This window comes from Somniosus microcephalus, chromosome 4 (assembly GCF_052327205.1).
Source record: "Somniosus microcephalus isolate GS21.2 chromosome 4, FLI_Smic_1.0, whole genome shotgun sequence".
NCBI classification, from domain to species: domain Eukaryota; kingdom Metazoa; phylum Chordata; class Chondrichthyes; order Squaliformes; family Somniosidae; genus Somniosus; species Somniosus microcephalus.
The window spans coordinates 321,164,479-321,184,007 of record NC_140990.1 but is presented as its reverse complement, the minus strand read 5'-3'; the positions used below and the strand labels follow the sequence as shown (position 1 = coordinate 321,184,007).

General features: G+C 48.5%; 2 protein-coding genes across 3 annotated transcripts in view; one reads left to right on the top strand and one right to left on the bottom strand.

Moving 5' to 3' along the window:
* Positions 1-9,049, bottom strand: part of hacd2 (3-hydroxyacyl-CoA dehydratase 2) — a 33,327-nt gene extending 24,278 nt beyond the window's left edge. Inside the window, exons 1-3 of the mRNA XM_085986822.1 lie at positions 8,801-9,049; positions 1,936-2,053; positions 328-346 (exon numbers count right to left, since the gene is read on the bottom strand). Coding sequence (XP_085842948.1) covers positions 328-346; positions 1,936-2,053; positions 8,801-8,931 — 268 coding nt within the window. The 5' untranslated portion in view covers positions 8,932-9,049. The remainder of the gene's footprint in view (positions 1-327; positions 347-1,935; positions 2,054-8,800) is intronic.
* Positions 9,050-9,486: 437 nt separating this feature from the next.
* The window catches only part of stam2 (signal transducing adaptor molecule (SH3 domain and ITAM motif) 2), an 82,652-nt gene continuing 72,609 nt past the window's right edge, over positions 9,487-19,529 (top strand). For both annotated transcript variants that reach the window (XM_085986821.1, XM_085986820.1), the window contains exon 1: positions 9,487-9,987. In XM_085986821.1, coding sequence (XP_085842947.1) covers positions 9,948-9,987 — 40 coding nt within the window. In that variant the 5' untranslated portion in view covers positions 9,487-9,947. The remainder of the gene's footprint in view (positions 9,988-19,529) is intronic.

Sequence of the window (19,529 nt, the reverse complement as noted above, 5' to 3'; positions counted from 1 at the left end):
TTGATTTTGAATCGGCATATTGCTGGGAATAAGAGTCACAAAACTAGCAAGATCTATCAACAGTGATTAGACAAACTTGCTCCTTTCAGTTAAGTAACTAAACCAGAGTAGTAGTTTTTTTTAATATAGCACATCACACTTGGCATAGCTCACTGTGAGCTGGAGGTACAACCTTTTATAATAAGGGTGTTATCAACGTATGATAGGGAAAGGAAAACTTGCAGAAAGTGTCAGCCGTACACAAGATTCTTAACATATTACGGAAGAAAGAGTTTTTCTTTCATGAAATGGTTATCTTGTTCTTGGGGAATAGAGGTGCATACATACCTACAGCACAATGAAGGATCTGAAAGAAACAGAACAGATGTTTATTTAACAGTGTGCTCCCCATCCTTATTATCCATATTATATACTGAATTGTTGAATGTGAAAGACTGCAAGAGTTCAGCTGTTTAGCCACGAGGTCCCAAAACATCCCATTCATTAAGTCACACACACCGCAAAATCCCATTCATAGAAACATAGAAGATAGGAGGAGTAGGCCATTCGGCCTCTCGAGCCTGTTCCGCCATTTAATGCGATCATGGCTGATCATCCAAACTCAGTACCCTGTCCCTGCTTTCTCCCCACATCCCTTGATCCCTTTAGCCTTAAGAAATATATCTAACTCCTTCTTGAATATATTTAATGAATTAGCCTCAACTGCCTTCTGTGGTAGAGAATTCCACAGGTTCACCACTCTCTGGGTGGAGAAATTCCTCCTCATCTCAGTCCTAACTGGCTTACCCCTTATCCTTAGACTGTGACCCCTGGTTCTGGACTCCCCCTGCCATTGGGAACATCCTTCCTGCATCTAGTCTGTCTAGTCCTGTTAGAATTTTATAAGTTTCAATGAGATCCCCTCTCATTCTTCTAAACTCCAAAGAGTATAAGCCCAATCGACCCAATCTCTCCTCATACATCATTCCTGCCATCCCAGGTATCAGCCTGGTGAATCTTCGCTGCACTCCCTGCATGGCAAGAACATCCTTCCTCAGATAAGGCAACCAAAACTGCACACAATACTCAAGGTGTGGTCTCACCAAGGCCCTGTACAACTGCAGCAAGACATCCTTGCTCCTGTACTCACTAAATGACACACTACAGGATTGAAAGTTTGTTTTTTTGTTTGCCACTGATTATTAAAGCAGGTTCAAGGGGACATTCCTGAAGCTATCAGCACAATCCAGCAAATATAATTATGATGGAATTCACCTTGACACACACACTTGTTATAATTGGTAACAATACACAGCCAGTCCATTCCACAGCCTGTACCTCCGGGAACATTACAAGGTCAGACTTCCCCACAGAGCCCTAACAATTCACACTAATCATACTCACCAGTTAGTCCCAGTGGCAAACAGCTAGTCTCACCTGAAGCATCATCCAACAAGCCTCCCCATCACCCGCCCCACAGTACTAATACAGGCAACTCCCGCTAAAGCAGCAAGCACGAACTAGCAGCTCCGGTGCCTGCTAGAGAAAGGCACGCTTTGTTTTGCGATTAAACGACGGAGATCAATCACTGTGAACTATGAGCAATTGACAGTTCTTGTGCCACCTGATAAAAGGGCAGGAACGTTACGTGCGATGTCCCCTTTAAGCTGCGCGGCCGCACTCTGGCGGTCCCGCACAGCCGGCTCACGCCGAGGGAACGTTGTTTATATGAACCCCGAAAGTTCCAAGATAGACACGCAACTCCGCTGACGTGACTGGAAAGAGCCGTCATTATCAGTGGCGTCACCATTGCTTGCTAGAGTTGCAAACTCTGCAGTTATCGGGAGCCAAGTGAAATAAATGTTGCAACCGTGTATATGCGATAAAGGAGGGCGCTGCTGGAGGGCAGCCCGGCTAGAACTGGCTCGACTGAGAGGGACCGTCTGCGCTACCCACCTCCAGCAACGCGCCTGTCTGGAAGAACTTCAGCGGCTTCTCGATGGAATAATAGAGACCGTGGTATGTGCCCTTCGCCAAGCCAGCTCGAATCAGGCCCACCGCTATGACTAGCCATCTGGAAGTTGAAAAAACAACAGAACATTTATTACATAGAATTCTTCTTCTTCTCAGGCAGCCCCTCGGAACCGAGGATGACTTGCTTCCACACTAAAAATGAGTTCGCAGGTGACTGATGAGTCCAATGCGGGACCTACAGTCTCTGTCACGGGTGGGGCAGACGGTGGGTGGGGTGCTTGGGTTGACGTGCGCTCCTCGCGCTTGGCTTCCGCTTGCTCCCGGCGAAGAGACTCGAGGTGTTCGGCGCCTTCCCAGATGCTTCTCCTCCACTTTGTGCGGTCTTGGGCCAGGGATTCCCAGGTGTCGGTGGGGATGTTACACTTTTGCCAAACATAGAATTACGTCGAATTTTACAGCACAGAAACAGGCCATTCGGCCCAACTGGTCCGTGCCGGTGTTTATGCTCCACACGAGCCTCCATCCACCCCTACTTCACCTCACCCTATCAATGTAACCTTTCTCCCTCATGTATGTATCTTGCTTCCCCTTAAATGCATCTCTGCTATTTGCTCAACTCCCTCTGATAGCGAGTTCCACATTCTCACCACTCTCTGGGAAAAGAAGTTTTTCCTGAATTCTCTATTGGATTTATTAGTGGCTCTCTTATATTGATGGCCCCTAGTTTTGGTCTGCCCCCCCCACCCCCCACCCCAACCACACACACGTGGAAACATCCTCTCTACTTCTTACCCCATCAAACCCTTTCATAATCCTGAAGACCTCGATCAGGTCACCCCTCAGGCCTCTCTATTAAGCAGACGCTGTAGTACAGCACCATTCCGCTCAGCGCCAACACTGGGGGCTCCGAGCTGGTAAAGGCTGAGCAAAGCGCTCCTCCATTCCACCCCAGCGTGCCTTAGGCCCAGCCTCAGAACAGCACCTCCCCCTGGAGAGCAGTGTGACATTTCCATTACCCACACCACGTGCAGCACCCTCGGCAGAATTCCAACAGGTCGATGCCTAGCGGCAAGCAGTTTCACCAGCAACAACTTGCATTTACACAGCACCGTTAACGTAGTGAAACGCCCCTAGTCGCTTCACAGGAGTGTCATCAATCTAAAACCGACACCGAGCCAAAAGGAGATACGAGGACAGGTGACCAAAAGCTTGGTCAAAGTACCAAGGAGCGTCTTAAAGGCGGAGAGAGCAGCGCAGAGGTTGAGGCAGTGGACCGGAAGCGAATGTAGGTCAGCGAGCACAGGTCAACGGGACTTAGTGCGAGTCAGCATATGGGCAGCAGAGCTTTAGAGGAGCTGAAGATTCATGCTTGGAAACTCAGGCGATTGTGAAGGACAACTTGCTGCCTGTGGTGAATTTTAAACCTTACTGGTTGACTGGTGTCCGATCCATGGGGAGGAACAACGATCGGTGAACGAACAGAGCTCCATGTTGTTGAGATTACAGGCTGACCTTGCAAAGTGCAAAGTGAACCAGAACGCGAGAGAGTCAGGATCATCAACAACAGAGGGGCAGGAGTGAGAGGCTCTGTGACCTTTAATCACTGGTAGCTCAACAACAACTTGCATTTATATAGCCAAAACATCCCAAGGCGCTTCACAGGAGCGATAATCAAACAAAGTTTGACACCGAGCCACATATAAGGAGATATTAGGACAGGTGAAAGAAGTAGGTTTTAAGGAGCGTCTTAAAGGAGGAGAGAGGTAAAGAGGGGGAGAAGCTTAGGGAGGGAATTCCAGAGCTTAGGGCCTAGACAGCTAAAGGCACGGCAGGCAATGGTGGAGTGATTAAAATCGGGGATGCACAAGAGGCCAGAATTGGAGGTGGGCCGAGATCTCGGAGGGTTGTAGGGCTGGAGGAGGCTACAGAGATAGGGAGGGGGCGAGGCCGTGGAGCCATTTGAAAAGGATGAGCGTATTAAAATTGAGGCGTTGCCAGACCGGGAGCCAATGCGGGCCAGCGTTTTCTAATTTTAGTGATTAGACCCCTTTCAACCCATTTTTAACTCGATAAGACACTTTCTCGCAAGGCAGAATCTTCTTTCTGTTTAAGTTCAGGTTGATGAGGTGGATCCATGAATAATTCCAAAAGACCAGGGATTCAGACTTCGATTTGCTGCCGATTATTCCAAATTCACTTTGTGTCCTCTACATTTTCCCAAGCCCCTGGATCTTCAGGCCATCCATGCTCTCCACCCACCCCACCCCCTACCCCCAGGCTGCTGGTAGCTCTGCCGGAGAACTGACTGTTAGGAGATACTTGAATGCAGCCTGGACGTTGCAAGTGAAATCCCTTCCGATTTGCCCTCCTTTCCCCGACTGAAAGCCCCTCACTTCTGCTCCCCACAAAAGCGAGTCAGCGGTGGGGTAGAAATTTAAAACTAATTCTAGCACCGTGCAATTTTTCCAGTGCACTACACCACTGTGAAGTCAGGTTTATTTCCCACCCCCCCCCCCCCCCCCCCCCCCAGGGGCAATATTCGCACCTCCTCCTTTGCTGAAATGCCTCTTCACGCGTGGTAGCTTTCCCCCGCTTGCGCCAACCACCAATTCCGCAGCGTCACATTCTTCATGTGCGCGCCTGTGCAGCAAGTAACGCACAATTCAGAAAAACACTTGCATTTATATCGCGCCTTTCACGACCTCAGGACGTCCCAAAGCGCTTTACAGCCAATGAACTACTCTTGAAGTGGAGTCACTGCTATAATGTAGGAAACGCGGCAGCCAATTTGCGCACAGCAAGCTCCCACAAACAGCAACGTGATAATGACCAGATCATCTGTTTTACTGATGTTGATTGAGGGATTAATATTGGCCAGGGCACCGGGGAGAACTCCCCCCCCCCCCCCACCCCCCTCCCCTCCCACTCTTCTTCGCAATAGTGCCTCGGTTTAACGTCTCATCTGAAAGACGGCGCCTCCGACAGTGCAGCACTCCCTCAGTGCTGGCACTGGGAATGCCAGCCGAGGACGCCCCTGCTCTTCTTCGAAATAGCGTCATCGGATCTTTTACGGTTTAACGTCTCAATGGAAAGACGGCCCACCTGGGAGGGCAGACGGGGCCTCAGTTTAACGTCTGACCCAAAAGATGGAAGAAGCAAGAAAGAGGAAGATGGAGCAAATTAGGGAAGCAAAATGTTTTTTGTTTTTTTAAAAAAGGAGAGCAGGGATGTACGGCTGAAAGGTCAGCTTTGTACGAAAGGGTTCGAATACAGGAGCAAGGATGTCTTGCTGCAGTTGTACAGGGCCTTGGTGAGACCACACCTTGAGTATTGTGTGCTGTTTTGGTCGCCTTATCTGAGGAAGGATGTTCTTGCCATGGAGAGAGTGCAGCGAAGATTCACCAGACTGATACCTGGGATGGCAGGAATGACGTATGAGGAGAGATTGGGTCGATTGGGCTTATACTCGCTGGAGTTTAGAAGAATGAGAGGGGATCTCATTGAAACTTATAAAATTCTAACAGGACTAGACAGACTAGAAGCAGGAAGGATGTTCCCGATGGTCGGGGAGTCCAGAACCAGGGGTCACAGTCTAAGGATAAGGGGCAATCCATTTAGGACAGAGATGAGGAGGAATTTCTTCACCCAGAGAGTGGTGAACCTGTGGAATTCTCTACCACAGAAGGCAGTTGAGGCCAATTCATTAAATATATTCAAGAAGGAGTTGGATATATTTCTTAAGGCTAAAGGGATCAAGGGATATGGGGAGAAGGCAGGGACAGGGTACTGAGTTTGAATGATCAGCCATGATCTTATTGAACAGCGGAGCGGGCTCGAGGGGCCGAATGGCCTACTCCTGCTCCTATCTTCTATGGTTCTATGGCACTTGCTCGAGTTGCCATTCTTTATGTCAACACAGTGAATATTAGCCAGCTGTCTGACTGTGGGCTACTTCACAGCTGAGTCCAGTCCCGTCCTTGCTCGTCGTCCCCGCGTATGCAGCTCTGATGGGCGGGGGGGTGGTGCTGGGAAATCCAGAGCAAGAACTCTCTGAATTTCCCCCTTCCCTAATTGATGGGAGATGTAGCTAACTCAGCACAGGACCTGGGAGTCAGCCGTGTCTCAGTGGGCAGCGCTCTCGCCTCTTCACTCCGAAAGTTTTGGCTTCAAGTCCCACTCTAGAGACTCGAGCACAAAGATCTAGGCCGACACTCCCAGGGCAGTACCGAGGGAGTGCTGCACGGTCGGAGGTGCTGGCTTCTGGGTGACACGTTAAACCGAGGCCCCAACTGCCCACTCAGGTGGACGTCAAAAGAACCCCAGGCACTACTTTGAAGAGGAGCAGGTTTAATCGCCCGATGTCCTGGCCAATATTTACCCCTCAACCAACGTCACTATAAAACAGATTATCTGGTCATTCATCGCACTGCCGTTTGTGGGATCTTCCGGTGCACAAATTAGCTGCCCCGCTGACTTCAAAAGTATTTCATTGGCTGTGAAGAGCTTTGGGACGTCCCGAGGTTGTGAAAGGCGCTATAGAAATGCAAGTTCTTTCTTTCTTAGGACCTCGCTGATCTGTGGGGCTCAAATCTGGAGAGTTTTTATGCTCTTTTTTTCGGGAAATTGTACGCCTGCTCGTCTGCTTAATTAGATTTTCTTTTCTGGGACTGATTAAAGACACTTCATGATTAAAGAGATGATTTTGTGCTTTGTGATGGATGGTGGATTTCTTTTTTGTTAAACAGGCCTGGGATTCAGACTCAAATTACGCTCTGCATTTATTCCAGTATCACTGACCTAATCTATTGTGCCCTCATAAAAGTTTCTATTTAGGGAAAGTGCCAAGGGATTACTCTTGTCCTATTATCTGTGCCTTCCACCTCTGTTGCATTGCAGAGTGTCAGAGAAATTTTAAGAAAAAGAAAGGCGCGCCATTTCATACGGTTTCTTTCTGATCTGGTGCCGGGATCTTACAAGCACCCGCCAACCTACAACCTTCCCTCAACAGTGGCAATTGGTCTCTAAATGACCTGGGGGGGTGGGTTACAGCAATTAGTCTACAGCCTTAAAAGGGAAGGGTGAACTTAAACACGGCTCCACCTTAGCAGCAGAATGTTTTAATTTTTTTATTCGTTCACGGGATGTGGGTGTCACCGGCAAGGCCAGCATTTATTGCCCATCCCTAATTATCCTCGAGAAGGTGGTGGTGAGCCGCCTTCTTGAACCGCTGCAGTCCGTGTGGTGAAGGTACTCCCACAGTGCTGTTAGGGAAGGAGTTCCAGGATTTTGACCCAGCGACCATGAAGGATCGGCCGATATAATTCCAAGTCAGGATGGTGTGTGACTTGGAGGGGAACCTGGAGGTGGTGTCCCCACGCGCCGGCTGCCCTTGACCTTCTAGGTGGAAGAGGTTGCGGGTTTGGGAGGTGCTGCCGAAGAAGCCTTGGCGAGTTGCTGCAGTGCATCTTGTAGATGGTACACACTGCAGCCACGGTATGCTGGTGGGCATTACATGGTCTAAGTCCTGTCTTAATATAAGATGCTTATATAAATGCAAGTCTTTTTTTTCTTTTTCCCCCGTTGTCCTGGCCAATATTTATTCCGCAATCAACATCACTAAAGTAGACTATCTGGTCATTATCTCGTCACTGTTTGTGGGAACTTGTTGTGGACGAATTGGCTACACTTCAAAAGTGCTTCGTTAGCTGTAAAGCGCTTTGGGAGGTCCGGACGTTGTGCAAGTCTTTGTGTTCTTCTTTTAACCACCTTCAAAAGTCTCTCTCTCTTTTACTGTGCCTTCCCCCCCTCACCCGCCCTGCCCCCTTACTGTTCAGTGCTCATTTGTGAAGCGCTCAGAGATGTTCCTTCACCATATAATTACAAGTAATTGTATTTTGTACAGAAGCTGCAACTGAAAGAGCTATAAATAGCAAGAAGTCTTTTGACAATATTGAATGTTACTGTTCCTCTCACTCTCTCCCCCCAGGAAAATAAAATGTTGCTTTTCTATATATATATATAGCAATAATAGGGGAGGACCCTGAAACAATGCAATTGATTTTATCCGTTCTTTCAATCAAAGGACAGTCAATCTGCTCCCAGATATCTGCCAGTTGGAGATAAGTACATTCTCTCCGTCTGTCTATATAAATATGTACCAAGGCCCCAGCTTGACACCGTCCTCCTCCGCGTCCAAGCCTGCCAACTCAGTTCAGTGGGAAGCTCACTGTTTACCATCCGGCAACAGTGCCCTTACGCAGCAGTTTAATATCAGTTTTGCAGTCTTGAAGAGCAGGGCTCCACGGGAACAGAATTAGTTTTTCGTTTCACAACATGGGTTGCACATATGCAGAGCAAAGTCCACTGCAGCACTACGATGCCATTCACCACATACAATTCCCACTTCCTCAAGAGTGAAAACATTTAGCCCAATAATGCAAGTGTGGTTTATGTGGAAAGGAAAAAGGTACACCTTCTAATTGCAATGGACTTTGCTGCTTTTCATATGTTGCCCCCACAAATCATCTACATAAAGACCCAGTAGAGCTTCTTCCTCCACCCGGTGCCACTGTACCAAGCTCTTGCACTCATTTAGGGACCATCCCTAAATAGCAACCAGTCCTGCAAGAGTGGAGAATCAGGAGGAGTCAATTGGAATGCTGCTTTTGTACTTGTGAGAGTCTTTTTTTTAACTATATAAACCAACTGCATTGTCATAATATTATTTAATGTGACGCTCAGAGACGGGAGTGGCCTTTGTACGCTTGCAAAGTGAGATGGCAATTTGCGGACGGCCCCCGACAGCATCGATCAGTGGCCCAGCTTAAATAAAAGGCAAAGTACTCACCCGGCCGTCATCACCACGTTGTAAATGACCATATAGGCGGTGGCAATGGGTCCCGGGCCCCTTCGTCTCCTGTGCGCCCCATCACTGCTCCCACGTTTCTGCTCCAGCCCGCTCGAAGAAGCCGCCGCCATGGTGATCAGCCGAACCCGTCACTGAGCTCCGACTCCAGCTCCTCCCCGCTCGCTGGCCAGCCGCGCATGCGCAATGTCTGCCCGGTGCTGCCCCCCCCGGCCTGGCTGATAACGAATTACATCGCCTGCACTCACTTCCGCTGCTGCCCCCTGCCCTGGCTGATAGCGAATTGCAGATTTCACCCCACCCCACCCAGTGCTGCCCCCTGGCCTGTCTGATAGCGAATTGCAGATTTCACCCCACCCCACCCAGTGCTGCCCCCTGGCCTGTCTGATAGCGAATTGCAGATTTCACCCCACCCCACCCAGTGCTGCCCCCTGGCCTGGCTGATAGGGAATTGCAGATTTCACCCCACCCCACCCAGTGCTGCCCCCTAGCCGGCTGATAGCGAATTGCAGATTTCACCCCACCTCACCCCACCCGCTGCTGCCCCCTGGCCTGGCTGATAGCGAAATACATCTCCTGTACTCCTCCTCAGTGCTGCCCCCCACCCCCCTAGCCTGGCTGAGTGCGAATTACGCCTCCTCGCACTCCTGCCGGTGCTGCCCGCCTGGCCTGCCTGAAAGCGAATTACACCAAGTTGCACTCCCTCGCTGCTGCCCCCTGGCTTGGCTGAACGGCGGAACTGCAGCTCCGACAGAAGAAAGGGGCAGGGAAGGGAGAGGAGACGGAAAGCAATCACCTGACCGGCGCTCAAGTTATCATTTATTTTATTTTTTGCAATTCCCTCCCCCCCCCCCCGCCCCGCCTTTCTCTCAACCACCCTCACCGCGACTTCTTCAAAACCTCGTCCGAGGTGGTCAAATTCTATTTTATAAAATAAAGAGGCGAAGAAGGGAGAAACACTGCCCTCTGGTCGGAGGCCTCGGGCGTTAGGATGTGCCAGGCGCCGGCGGCAGAGCGAGAGCTGCCGGTCTAGCGACAGGCAGACGCGCCGCGGCCTCTCGGCCCTCGAAAGCTTCCCCCCACCCCCCCGCCTCCTCAATTTTTCCCTTCGCCGGCTGCAACCCCGACCATGCCGTTCTTCGCCAGCAACCCCTTCGACCAAGATGTCGGTAAGTTGTGCCTGGAGTGATCAGGGGGGGGATTTTATTTTAATCTTTGATTCCTCTGTGTGTGTGTGTGTGTGCTGGATTTCGGTTTTATATTTCTATCCACCGTTTCAATACGTTAGAAACACGCCAGGATTCTTCTGAGTTGTAGGCAGGTGTTGATCACACCATGACCCAGCACACAGAAAGAGGATGAGGCCATTCAGCCCCTCCTGCCTCTTTTTATCTTTTTTTTTGGTAGCTCTCTATCCAATTTAGTCTCTCTTTTTATATCACGGATATGATATAATTGGGATAGAAATATAGGAGCAGGAGTAGGCCCTTCGAGCCTGCTCAGCCATGATCTCACTGAATGGCGGATCATCCAAATTCAGTACCCTGTCCCTGCCTTCTCCCCATATCCCTTGATCCCTTTAGCCTTAAGAAATATATCTAACTCCTTCTTGAATATATTTAATGAACTGGCCTCAACTGCCTTGTGTGGTAGAGAATTCCACAGGTTCACCACTCTCTGGGTGAAGAAATTCCTCCTCATCTCAGTCCTAAATGGCTTACCCCTTATCTTTAGACTGTGACCCCTGGTTCTGGAGTTCCTGGCCATCGGGAACTTCCTCCCTGCATCTAGTCTGTCTAGTCCTGTTAGAATTTTATAAGTTTCAATGCGATCCCCTCTCATTCTCCAGCGAGTATAAGCCCAATCGACCCAATCTCTCCTCGTACGTCATTCCTGCCATCCCAGGTATCAGTCAGGATTACGGAGACATAGCTCCAGGGTGACCAAGGCTCGTAATTCAACATCCACGGGTATTCAATATTCGGGAAGGACGGGCAAAAAGGAAAAGGCGGTGGGGTAGCATTGCTGGTTAAAGAGGAGATTAACACAATAGTAAGGAAGGATATTAGCTCTGATGATGTGGAATCTGTATGGGTAGAGCTGAGAAATACCAAGGGGCAGAAAATGTTAGTGGGAGTTGTATACAGACCCCCAAACAGTAATGCTGAGGTTGGGGATGACATTAAATGGGAAATTAGAGATGTGTACAATAAGGGCACAGCAGTTAGCATGGGTGACTTTAATCTACATATAGATTGGTCTAACCAAATTAGTAACAATACTGTGGAAGAGGAATTCCTAGAGTGTATACGGGATGGTTTCCTGGACCAATATGTCGAGGAACCAACTAGAGATCAGGCCATCTTAGACTGTATATTATGTAATGAGAAAGGATTAATTAGCAATCTTGTTGTGGGAGGCCCCTTGGGGAGGAACGATCATAATATGATAGAATTCTTCATTAAGATGGAGAATGAAGTAGTTGATTCAGAGATTAGGGTCCTGAATTTAAATAAAGGAAACTATGATGGTATGAGGCGCAAGTTGGCTAGGATGGATTGGGGAATGTTACTTAAAGGGTTGACGGTGAATACGCAATGGCAAACATTTAAAGATCGCATGGATGAACTACAGAATTTGTTCATCCCTGTTTAGCATAAAAATAAAACAAAAAAGGTGACTCAACATTGGCTAACAAGGGAAATTAGGGAATAGCATAAGATCCAAGGAGAGGACATATAAATTGGCCAGAAAAAGCAGCAAACCTGAGGATTGGGAGCAGTTTAGGATTCAGCAGAGGACAAAGGGATTAATTAAGAGGGGGGAAATAGAGTATGAGAGTAAGCTTTCAGGGAACATAAAAACTGACTGAAAGCTTCTTCTATAGATATGTGAAGAGAAAAAGATTGGTAAAGTCAAGCGTAGGTCCCTTGCAGTCAGAATCAGGGGGATTTATAATTGGGAACAAAGACATGGCGGACCAATTAAATACATTTGTTCTGTCTTCACAAAGAAGGACACAAATAAGCTCCCAGAGATGTCTGGGAACATAGGGTCTAATGAGAGGGAGGAACTGAATGAAATCAGTATTTGTAGGGAAATGGTGTTAGGGAAATTGATGGGATTGAAGGCCGATAAATCCCCAGGGCCTGATGATCTACATCCTAGGGTACTTAAGGAAGTGGCCCTAGAAATAGTAGATGCATTGCTGGTCATCTTCCAAAATTCTATAGACTCGAACAGTTCCCATGGATTGGAGGGTAGCTAATGTAACCCCACTATTTAAAAAAGGTGGTAGAGAAAAAACGGGGAATTATAGACCGGTAAGCCTGACATCGGTAGTGGGGAAAATGCTAGAGTCCATTATAAAAGATGTAATAGCAGAGCACTTGGAAAACAGTGACAGGGTCGGACAAAGTCAACATGGATTTACAAAAGGTAAATCATGCTTGACTAATCCACTGGAATTTTTTGAGGATGTAACTGGTAGAATAGATAAGGGAGAACCAGTGGATGTGGTGTACTTGGACTTTCAGAAGGCTTTCGATAAGGTCCCGCATAAGAGATTAGCATGCAAAGTTAAAGCACATGGGATTGGGGGCAAGGTATTGTCTTGGATAGAGAACTGGTTGGCAGACAGGAAGCAAAGAGTTGGAATAAACGGGTCTTTTTCCGAGTGGCAGGCAGCGACTAGTGGGGTACCGCAGGGATCAGTGCTAGGACCCCAGCTATTCATAATATATATTAATGATCTAGACGAGGGAACTAGATGTAATATCTCCAAATTTGCAGACGACACAAAGGTGGGTGTGTGTGCTGTGAGGAGGATGCCGAGAAAATCCAGTACGATTTGGGCAATTGGGCAGATGCAGGGCAGATGCATGGCAGATGTAGTATAATGTGGATAAATGCAAGGTTACCCACTTTGGTGCCAAAAACAGGAAGGCAGATTATTATCTGAATGGCAATAGATTTGGAAAAGGGGAAGTGCAACGAGACCTGGGTGTCCTTGTGCACCAGTCGCTGAAGGTAAGCATGCAGGTGCAGCAGGCGGTTAAGAAGGCAAATGGTATGCTGGCCTTCATAGCGAGAGGATTCGAGTACAGGAGCAAGGATGTCTTGCTGCAGTTGTACAGGGCCTTGGTGAGATCACACCTTGAGCATTGTGTGCAGTTTTGGTCGCCTTAGCTGAGGAAAGATGTTCTTGCTATGGAGGGAGTGCAGCAAAGATTCACCAGACTGATACCTGGGTTGGCAGGAATGATGTATGATGAGAGACTGGGTCGATTAGGCTTATATTCGCTAGAGTTTAGAAGAATGAGGAGATCTCATTGAAACTTATAAAATTCTAACAGGACTAGACAGACTAGATGCAGGAAGGATGTTCCCGATGGCGGGGGAGTCCAGAACCAGGGGTCACAGTCTAAAGATAAGGGGTAAGCCATTTAGGACAGAGATGAGGAGGAATTTCTTCACCCAGAGAGTGGTGAACCTGTGGAATTCTCTACCACAGAAGGCAGTGGAGGCCAATTCATTAAATATATTCAAGAAGGAGTTAGATATATTTCTTAAGGCTAAAGGGATCAAGGGATATGGGAAGAAGGCCGGGACAGGGTACTGAATTTGGATGATCAGCCATGATCTCATTGAATGGCGGAACAGGCTCGAGGGGCCGAATGGCCTACTCCTGCTCCTATCTTCTATGTTTTTCCCTATATCACAACAGTGACTGCGCCTCATTCAAAAAACTACTTCATTGGCCGTGAAACGCTTTGGGATGCCCCGAGGTCGTGGAAGGCGCTCTATAAATACAAGTTTGTTCTTTTTTTTTCTCTTTTCCCCACAGCCCTGCAAATTTTTCCCACTTCAAGGATTTATCTAATTATTTAACTCGCGCCGAGACCCGTTTGCCCTTCACCCGCGCGCTCGCTGATCTCCATTGGTTCCCGGTTAAGTAATGCCTCGATTTAAAGAGGAAAAAAAAAAATTAAAAAATTATCAGCCTTGTTTTCAAACCCCTCCATGGCCTCACCCCTCCCTATCTCTGTAACCTCCTCCAGCCTTACAACCCTCCCTGAGATGTCTGTGGTCCTCCCGTTCTGGTCTCTTGCGCATCCGTGATTTTAATCACTCAACCATTGATGGCCGTGCCTTTAGCTGCCAAGGCCCTAAGCTCTGGAATTCCCTCCCTAAACCCCTCCGCCACTCTACCTTGCATTCCTCCTTTAAGATGCTCCTTAAAACCTATGTCTTTGGCCAAGTTTTTGGTTACCTGTCCTAATCGCTCCTTATGTGGCTCGGTGTCATTTTTTGTCTTATGGCACTCCTGTGAAGCACCTTGGGATGTTTTACTACCTTAATAAAGTTGCTATATAAGTACAAGTTGTTGTTAATTCCCTTTTGAAAGTTATTATTCAGGCTGTGCGTTCCAGACCATCATAACTCAGAGTAAATTTTTCCCCTCATCACCCCTGTGGTTCTTTTGCCAATTATCTTAAATCTGTGTCCTCTGGTTACTGACCCTTCTGTCAATGGAAACAGTTTCTCCTTATTTACTCTCTCAAAATCCTTCATGATTTTGAACACCTCTATCAACAACCGCTACGAAAAACAATAAGAATTAAACCGGACGGACCACCCGGCATCGACCTCGGCACCGGCTACGGACACGACAACGGCACACCCAGCCCAATCGACCCTGCAAAGTCCTCCTCACCAACATCTGGGGACTTGTGCCAAAATTGGGAGAGCTGTCCCCCAGACTAGTCAAGCAACAGCCTGACATAGTCATACTCACAGAATCATAGCTTTCAGCCAATGTCCCAGACTCCTCCATCACCATCCCTGGGTGTGTCCTGTCCCACCGGCAGAACAGACTCACCAGGGGTGGTGGCACAGTGGTATACAGTCGGGAAGGAGTGGCCCTGGGAGTCCTCAACATTGACTCCAGACCCCATGAAGTCTCATGGCTTCAGGTCAAGCATGAGCAAGGATACCTCCTGCTGATTACCACCTACTGCCCTCCCTCAGCTGATGAATAAGTACTCCTCCATGTTGAACAGCACTTGGAAGAAGCACTGAGAGTAGCAAGGGCACAGAATGTACTCTGGGTGGGGGACTTCAATGTAGCACCACTACTGGCTGAGTCCTGAAGGCCATAACTGCCAGTCTGGTCCTGTGACAGGTGGTGAGAACCAACACGAGGGGAAAAACCTACTTGACCTCGTCCTCACCAATCTACCTGTCACAGATGCATCTGTCCATGACAGTATTGGTAGCAGTGACCACCACACAATCATTGTGGAGACAAAGTCCCGTCTTCACACCGAGGACACCCTCCATCGTGTTGTGTGGCACTACCACTGTGCTAAATGGGATAGATTCAGAACAGATCTAGCAGCTCAAAACTGGGCATCCATGAGGCGCTGTGGGCCATCAGCAGCAGCAGAATTGTATTCCACCACAATCTGTAACCTCGTGGCCCGGCATATCCCTCGCTCTACCATTACCATTAAGCAAGGGGACCATCCCTGGTTCAATAAGGTGTGTAGAAGAGCATGCCAGGAGCAGCACCAGGCATACCTAAAAATTAGGTGCCAACCTGGGGAAGCTGCAACACAGGACTACATGCATGCTAAAAAGCAGAAGCAGCATGCTATAGACAGAGCTAAGCGATCCCACAAACAACGGATCAGATCAAAGCTCTGCAGCCCTGCCACATCCAGTTGTGAGTGGTGTGGACCATTAAACAACTAACTGGAGGAGGAGGCTCCATGAATATTCCCATCCTCCATGATGGCGGAGCCCAGCACGAGTGCAAAAGACAAAGCTGAAGCGTTTGCAACCATCTTCAGCCAGATGTGCTGAGTGGATGATCCATATCGGCCTCCTCCCGAGGTCCCCACCACCACAGAAGCCAGTCTTCAGCCAATTCGATTCACTCCACGTGATATCAAGAAATGGCTGAGCGCACTGGATACAGCAAAGGCTATGGGCCCCGACAACATCCCGGCTATTGTGCTGAAGACTTGTGCTCCAGAACTAGCCGCGCCTCTAGCCAAGCTGTTCCAGTACAGCTACAACACTGGTATCTATCCGACAATGTGGAAAACTGCCCAGGTATGTTCTGTCCACAAAAAGCAGGACAAAACCAACCTGGCCAATTTCTGCCCCAACAGTCTACACTCAATCATCGGCAAAATGCTGGAAGGTGTCATCGACAGTGTTATCAAGCGGCACTTAGTCACCAATAACCTGCTCACTGATGCCCAGTTTGGGTTCCGCCAAGACCACTTGGCTCCCGACCTCATTACAGCCTTGGTCCAAACATGGACAAAGGAGCTGAATTCCAGAGGTGAGGTGAGTGTGACTGCCCTTGACATCAAGGCAGCATTTGACCGAGTCTGGCATCAAGGAGCCCTAGTAAAACTGAAGTTGATGGGAATCGGGGGGGGGGGGAAACGCTCCACTGGCTGGAGTCATACCTAGCACAAAGGAGGATAATTGTGGTGGTTGAAGGTCAATCATCACAGCCCCAGGACATTGCTGCAGGAGTTCCTCAGGGCAGTGTCCTTGGCCCAACCACCTTCAGCTGCTTCATCAATGACCTTCCCTCCAACATAAGGTCAGAAATGGGGATGTTCGCTGAGGACTGCAGTGTTCAGCGCCATTCGCAACTCCACAGATAATGAAGCAGTCCATGCCCGTATGCAACAAGACCTGGATGACGTTCAGGCTTGGGCTGATAAGTGGCAGGTAACATTCGCACCACAGAAGTGCCAGGCAATGACTATCTCCAACAAGCAAGAGTCTAACCACCTCCCCTTGACATTCAATGGCATTACCATTGCCGAATCCCCCACTATCAACATCCTGGGGGTCGCCATTGACCAGAAACTTAACTGGACCAGCCACATAAATACTGTGGCAACAAGAGCAGGTCAGCGGCTAGGTATTATGCGGCGAGTGTCTCGCCTCCTGACTCCCCAAAGCCTTTCCACCATCTACAAGGCACAAGTAAGGAGTGTGATGGAATACTCTCCACTTGCCTGGATGAGTGCAGTTCCAACAACACTCAAGAAGCTCAACACCATCCAGGACAAAGCAGCTCGCTTGATTGGCACCCCATCCACCACCTTAAACATTCACTCCCTCCACCACCGGGGTACCGTATCTGCAGTGTGTACCATCTCGCCAAGGCTTCTTCGGCAGCATCTCCCAAACCCGTGACCTCTTCCACCTAGAAGGACAAGGGCAGCAGGTGCATGGGAACACCACCTCCAAGATCCCCTCCAAGTCACACACCATCCTGACTTAGAAGTATATTGCCGATCCTTTATCGTCACTGGGTCAAAATCCTGGAACTCCCTACCTAACGGCACTGTGGGAGTACCATTACCACACGGACATCAGCAGTTCAAGAAGGCGGCTCACCACCACCTTCTCAAGGGCAACTAGGGATGGGCAATAAATGCTGGCATCGCCAGCGACGCCCAGATCCCATAAACGAATAATAAATTTTAAAAAGCAAGTCTACTATCCCATTTGAGAGTTAAATATTTATACCCTTTTCCAGTGTTATTTCCTTTAAGGTTTTCTGCTGATGTAAGCTAATTATCTCTATCTCTCGTCATTTTTCTGCTGCCCCCTGCAATTCTTACAGTAACCTCAGCTGGTAGCATTACAGAATTATGTCTCCTCTCTAGGTGTTCTAAGTCTACCATAAAAAACGGTGAGACGGCAGGTGTGTTTTTCACTTGGTCATTTTTACGAAGGCAGATGTTTCTTTCTTTTCTGTGCTTCTTTACGAAGTGTAAATTAGAACACCTTGTCCAGGGTGAACCATTGTTTCATTCCGAAAGGTTCAGCCTGCTGGAGCCTTTAACCTTCTGTTTCAATAAGGTTATTGATTCAGTGTCAACAACTTATCTTGTCTCAATAGCCCGAATGCTTTCACAGCTTTTTCATAGTTAGGTTTCTAGATTTCCAGACCCAGTTTGTCATGTTTTAATAAAGCCAGAATTCTTTCAAAAGGTAGTGTATTTTTCTGAATAGGTTATATGGCTTATTCCTTCACATGCTATCACCTAACCCAAATTATCTAAAGACAGTGCTGCGTTAAATGATTAATTACTAACTAACTTTTTTTTAAATCATAAAATATACAATGCATTCAGCGGGCAGCAGTGATCCTGTATGAGGGTTCAAATGGTTTGAGTTTCGCCCCATTTTTATTTCTTTTGCCAGCTGATTCCCTCTCCTGAAGGTGCTGGGGTATGGCTCCATGGGAAGCCCATCCACGACCTTATCCAAGTGGTCTCATCCATGCCGTTGTTACCTCTAGACTTGTCTATTCCAACACACTGGGTACGGTAGCATAGTGGTTTTGTTACTGGACCAGTAATCCAGAGGTTTTTTTTTATTCGTTCACGGGATGTGGGCACCACTGGCAAGGTCAGCGTTTATTGCCCATCCCCCCCCCCCCCCCCCCCCCCCAATTGCCCTCGATAAGGTGGTGGTCATCCAAAACTCGGCTGCCCGCGCCGTAACTCGCACCAAGCCCCCCCCCCCCCCCGTGCTCGCTGTCCTACATTGGCTCCCGGTTAAGCAATGCCATGATTTAAAAATTCTCATCCTTGTTTGTCAAATCCCTCCATGGCCTCATTCCTCCCTATCTCTGTAATCTCCTCCAGCCCCACAACCCCCCCCACCGAGATATCTGCGCTCCTTCAATTCTGACCTCTTGAGCATCCCTGATTATAATCGCTCAACCATTGGTGGCCGTGCCTTCAGCTGCCAAGGCCCTAAGCTCTGGAATTCTCTGACTCTCTCTTACCTCCTTTTTAAGATACTCCTTAAAACCTACGTCTTTGACCAAGCTTTTGGTCATCTGCCCTAATATTTCCTTTTATGTGGCTCGGTGTCAAATTTTGTTTTCTAACACTCCTGTGAAGCTCCTTGGGACGTTTTACTGTGTTCACGGCGCTGTATAAATACATGTTGTTGTTGTTGTTGGTCATTCACGTGCGATCCTCAATGGTTAATGCCAGAAACCAAACTGATCGAGGGCAGAGGAGCCTGGGCCCGCCTTCAAACATCTGCACCCATACACGCTTCAGACAATCGGGAGTGGGAACCCCGGATGATTTTTGTCCCCCGCCACCCCCATTAAATGTTGAAGGGAGTTGTAGGTCCCTGATTGTGATCCAGGCTGTAACCAGCACAAATCAGGAACTGGGACCTCCTGACCTGCACAGCCCCGTCTATGCACTTGCTTCATCGGCTGCCGAATGACTCCGCTTGTTACCGTGAATATTTTGTTTAGCTTACGGTATGGAGCAGAGACGCAGACTTTGGTCGCGGAACATCTGTGACTGTGTTTGTGCCTGTCAGCAGACTCGCAAACCGCCCTGGGCCTCGTGGGCTGTCTCCCCGGCCCTCGGTAGACACAGTGCTGTGTGTGCTCCAGGGCCTTTGTTCAAGAAAGGCGCTCCTAGATTTGACTGAGCTTGGACTCGGTGCTGTTCCCTGAGAAGATAAGTGCGGCAGGCTTATCCCAGCTCCTATTTAGGTGGTGAAAGGGCCCCATTAAAATGGGTCTGTCGAGTAGAACTCCTATCGTTTTATTTTTCCCTGGGTGAATGCCTGGCCTTCACTCGGTAACTGCCGACAGTGGTCCGATTGAAATCGGGAGCGAGCGTTTTTGGGGAAT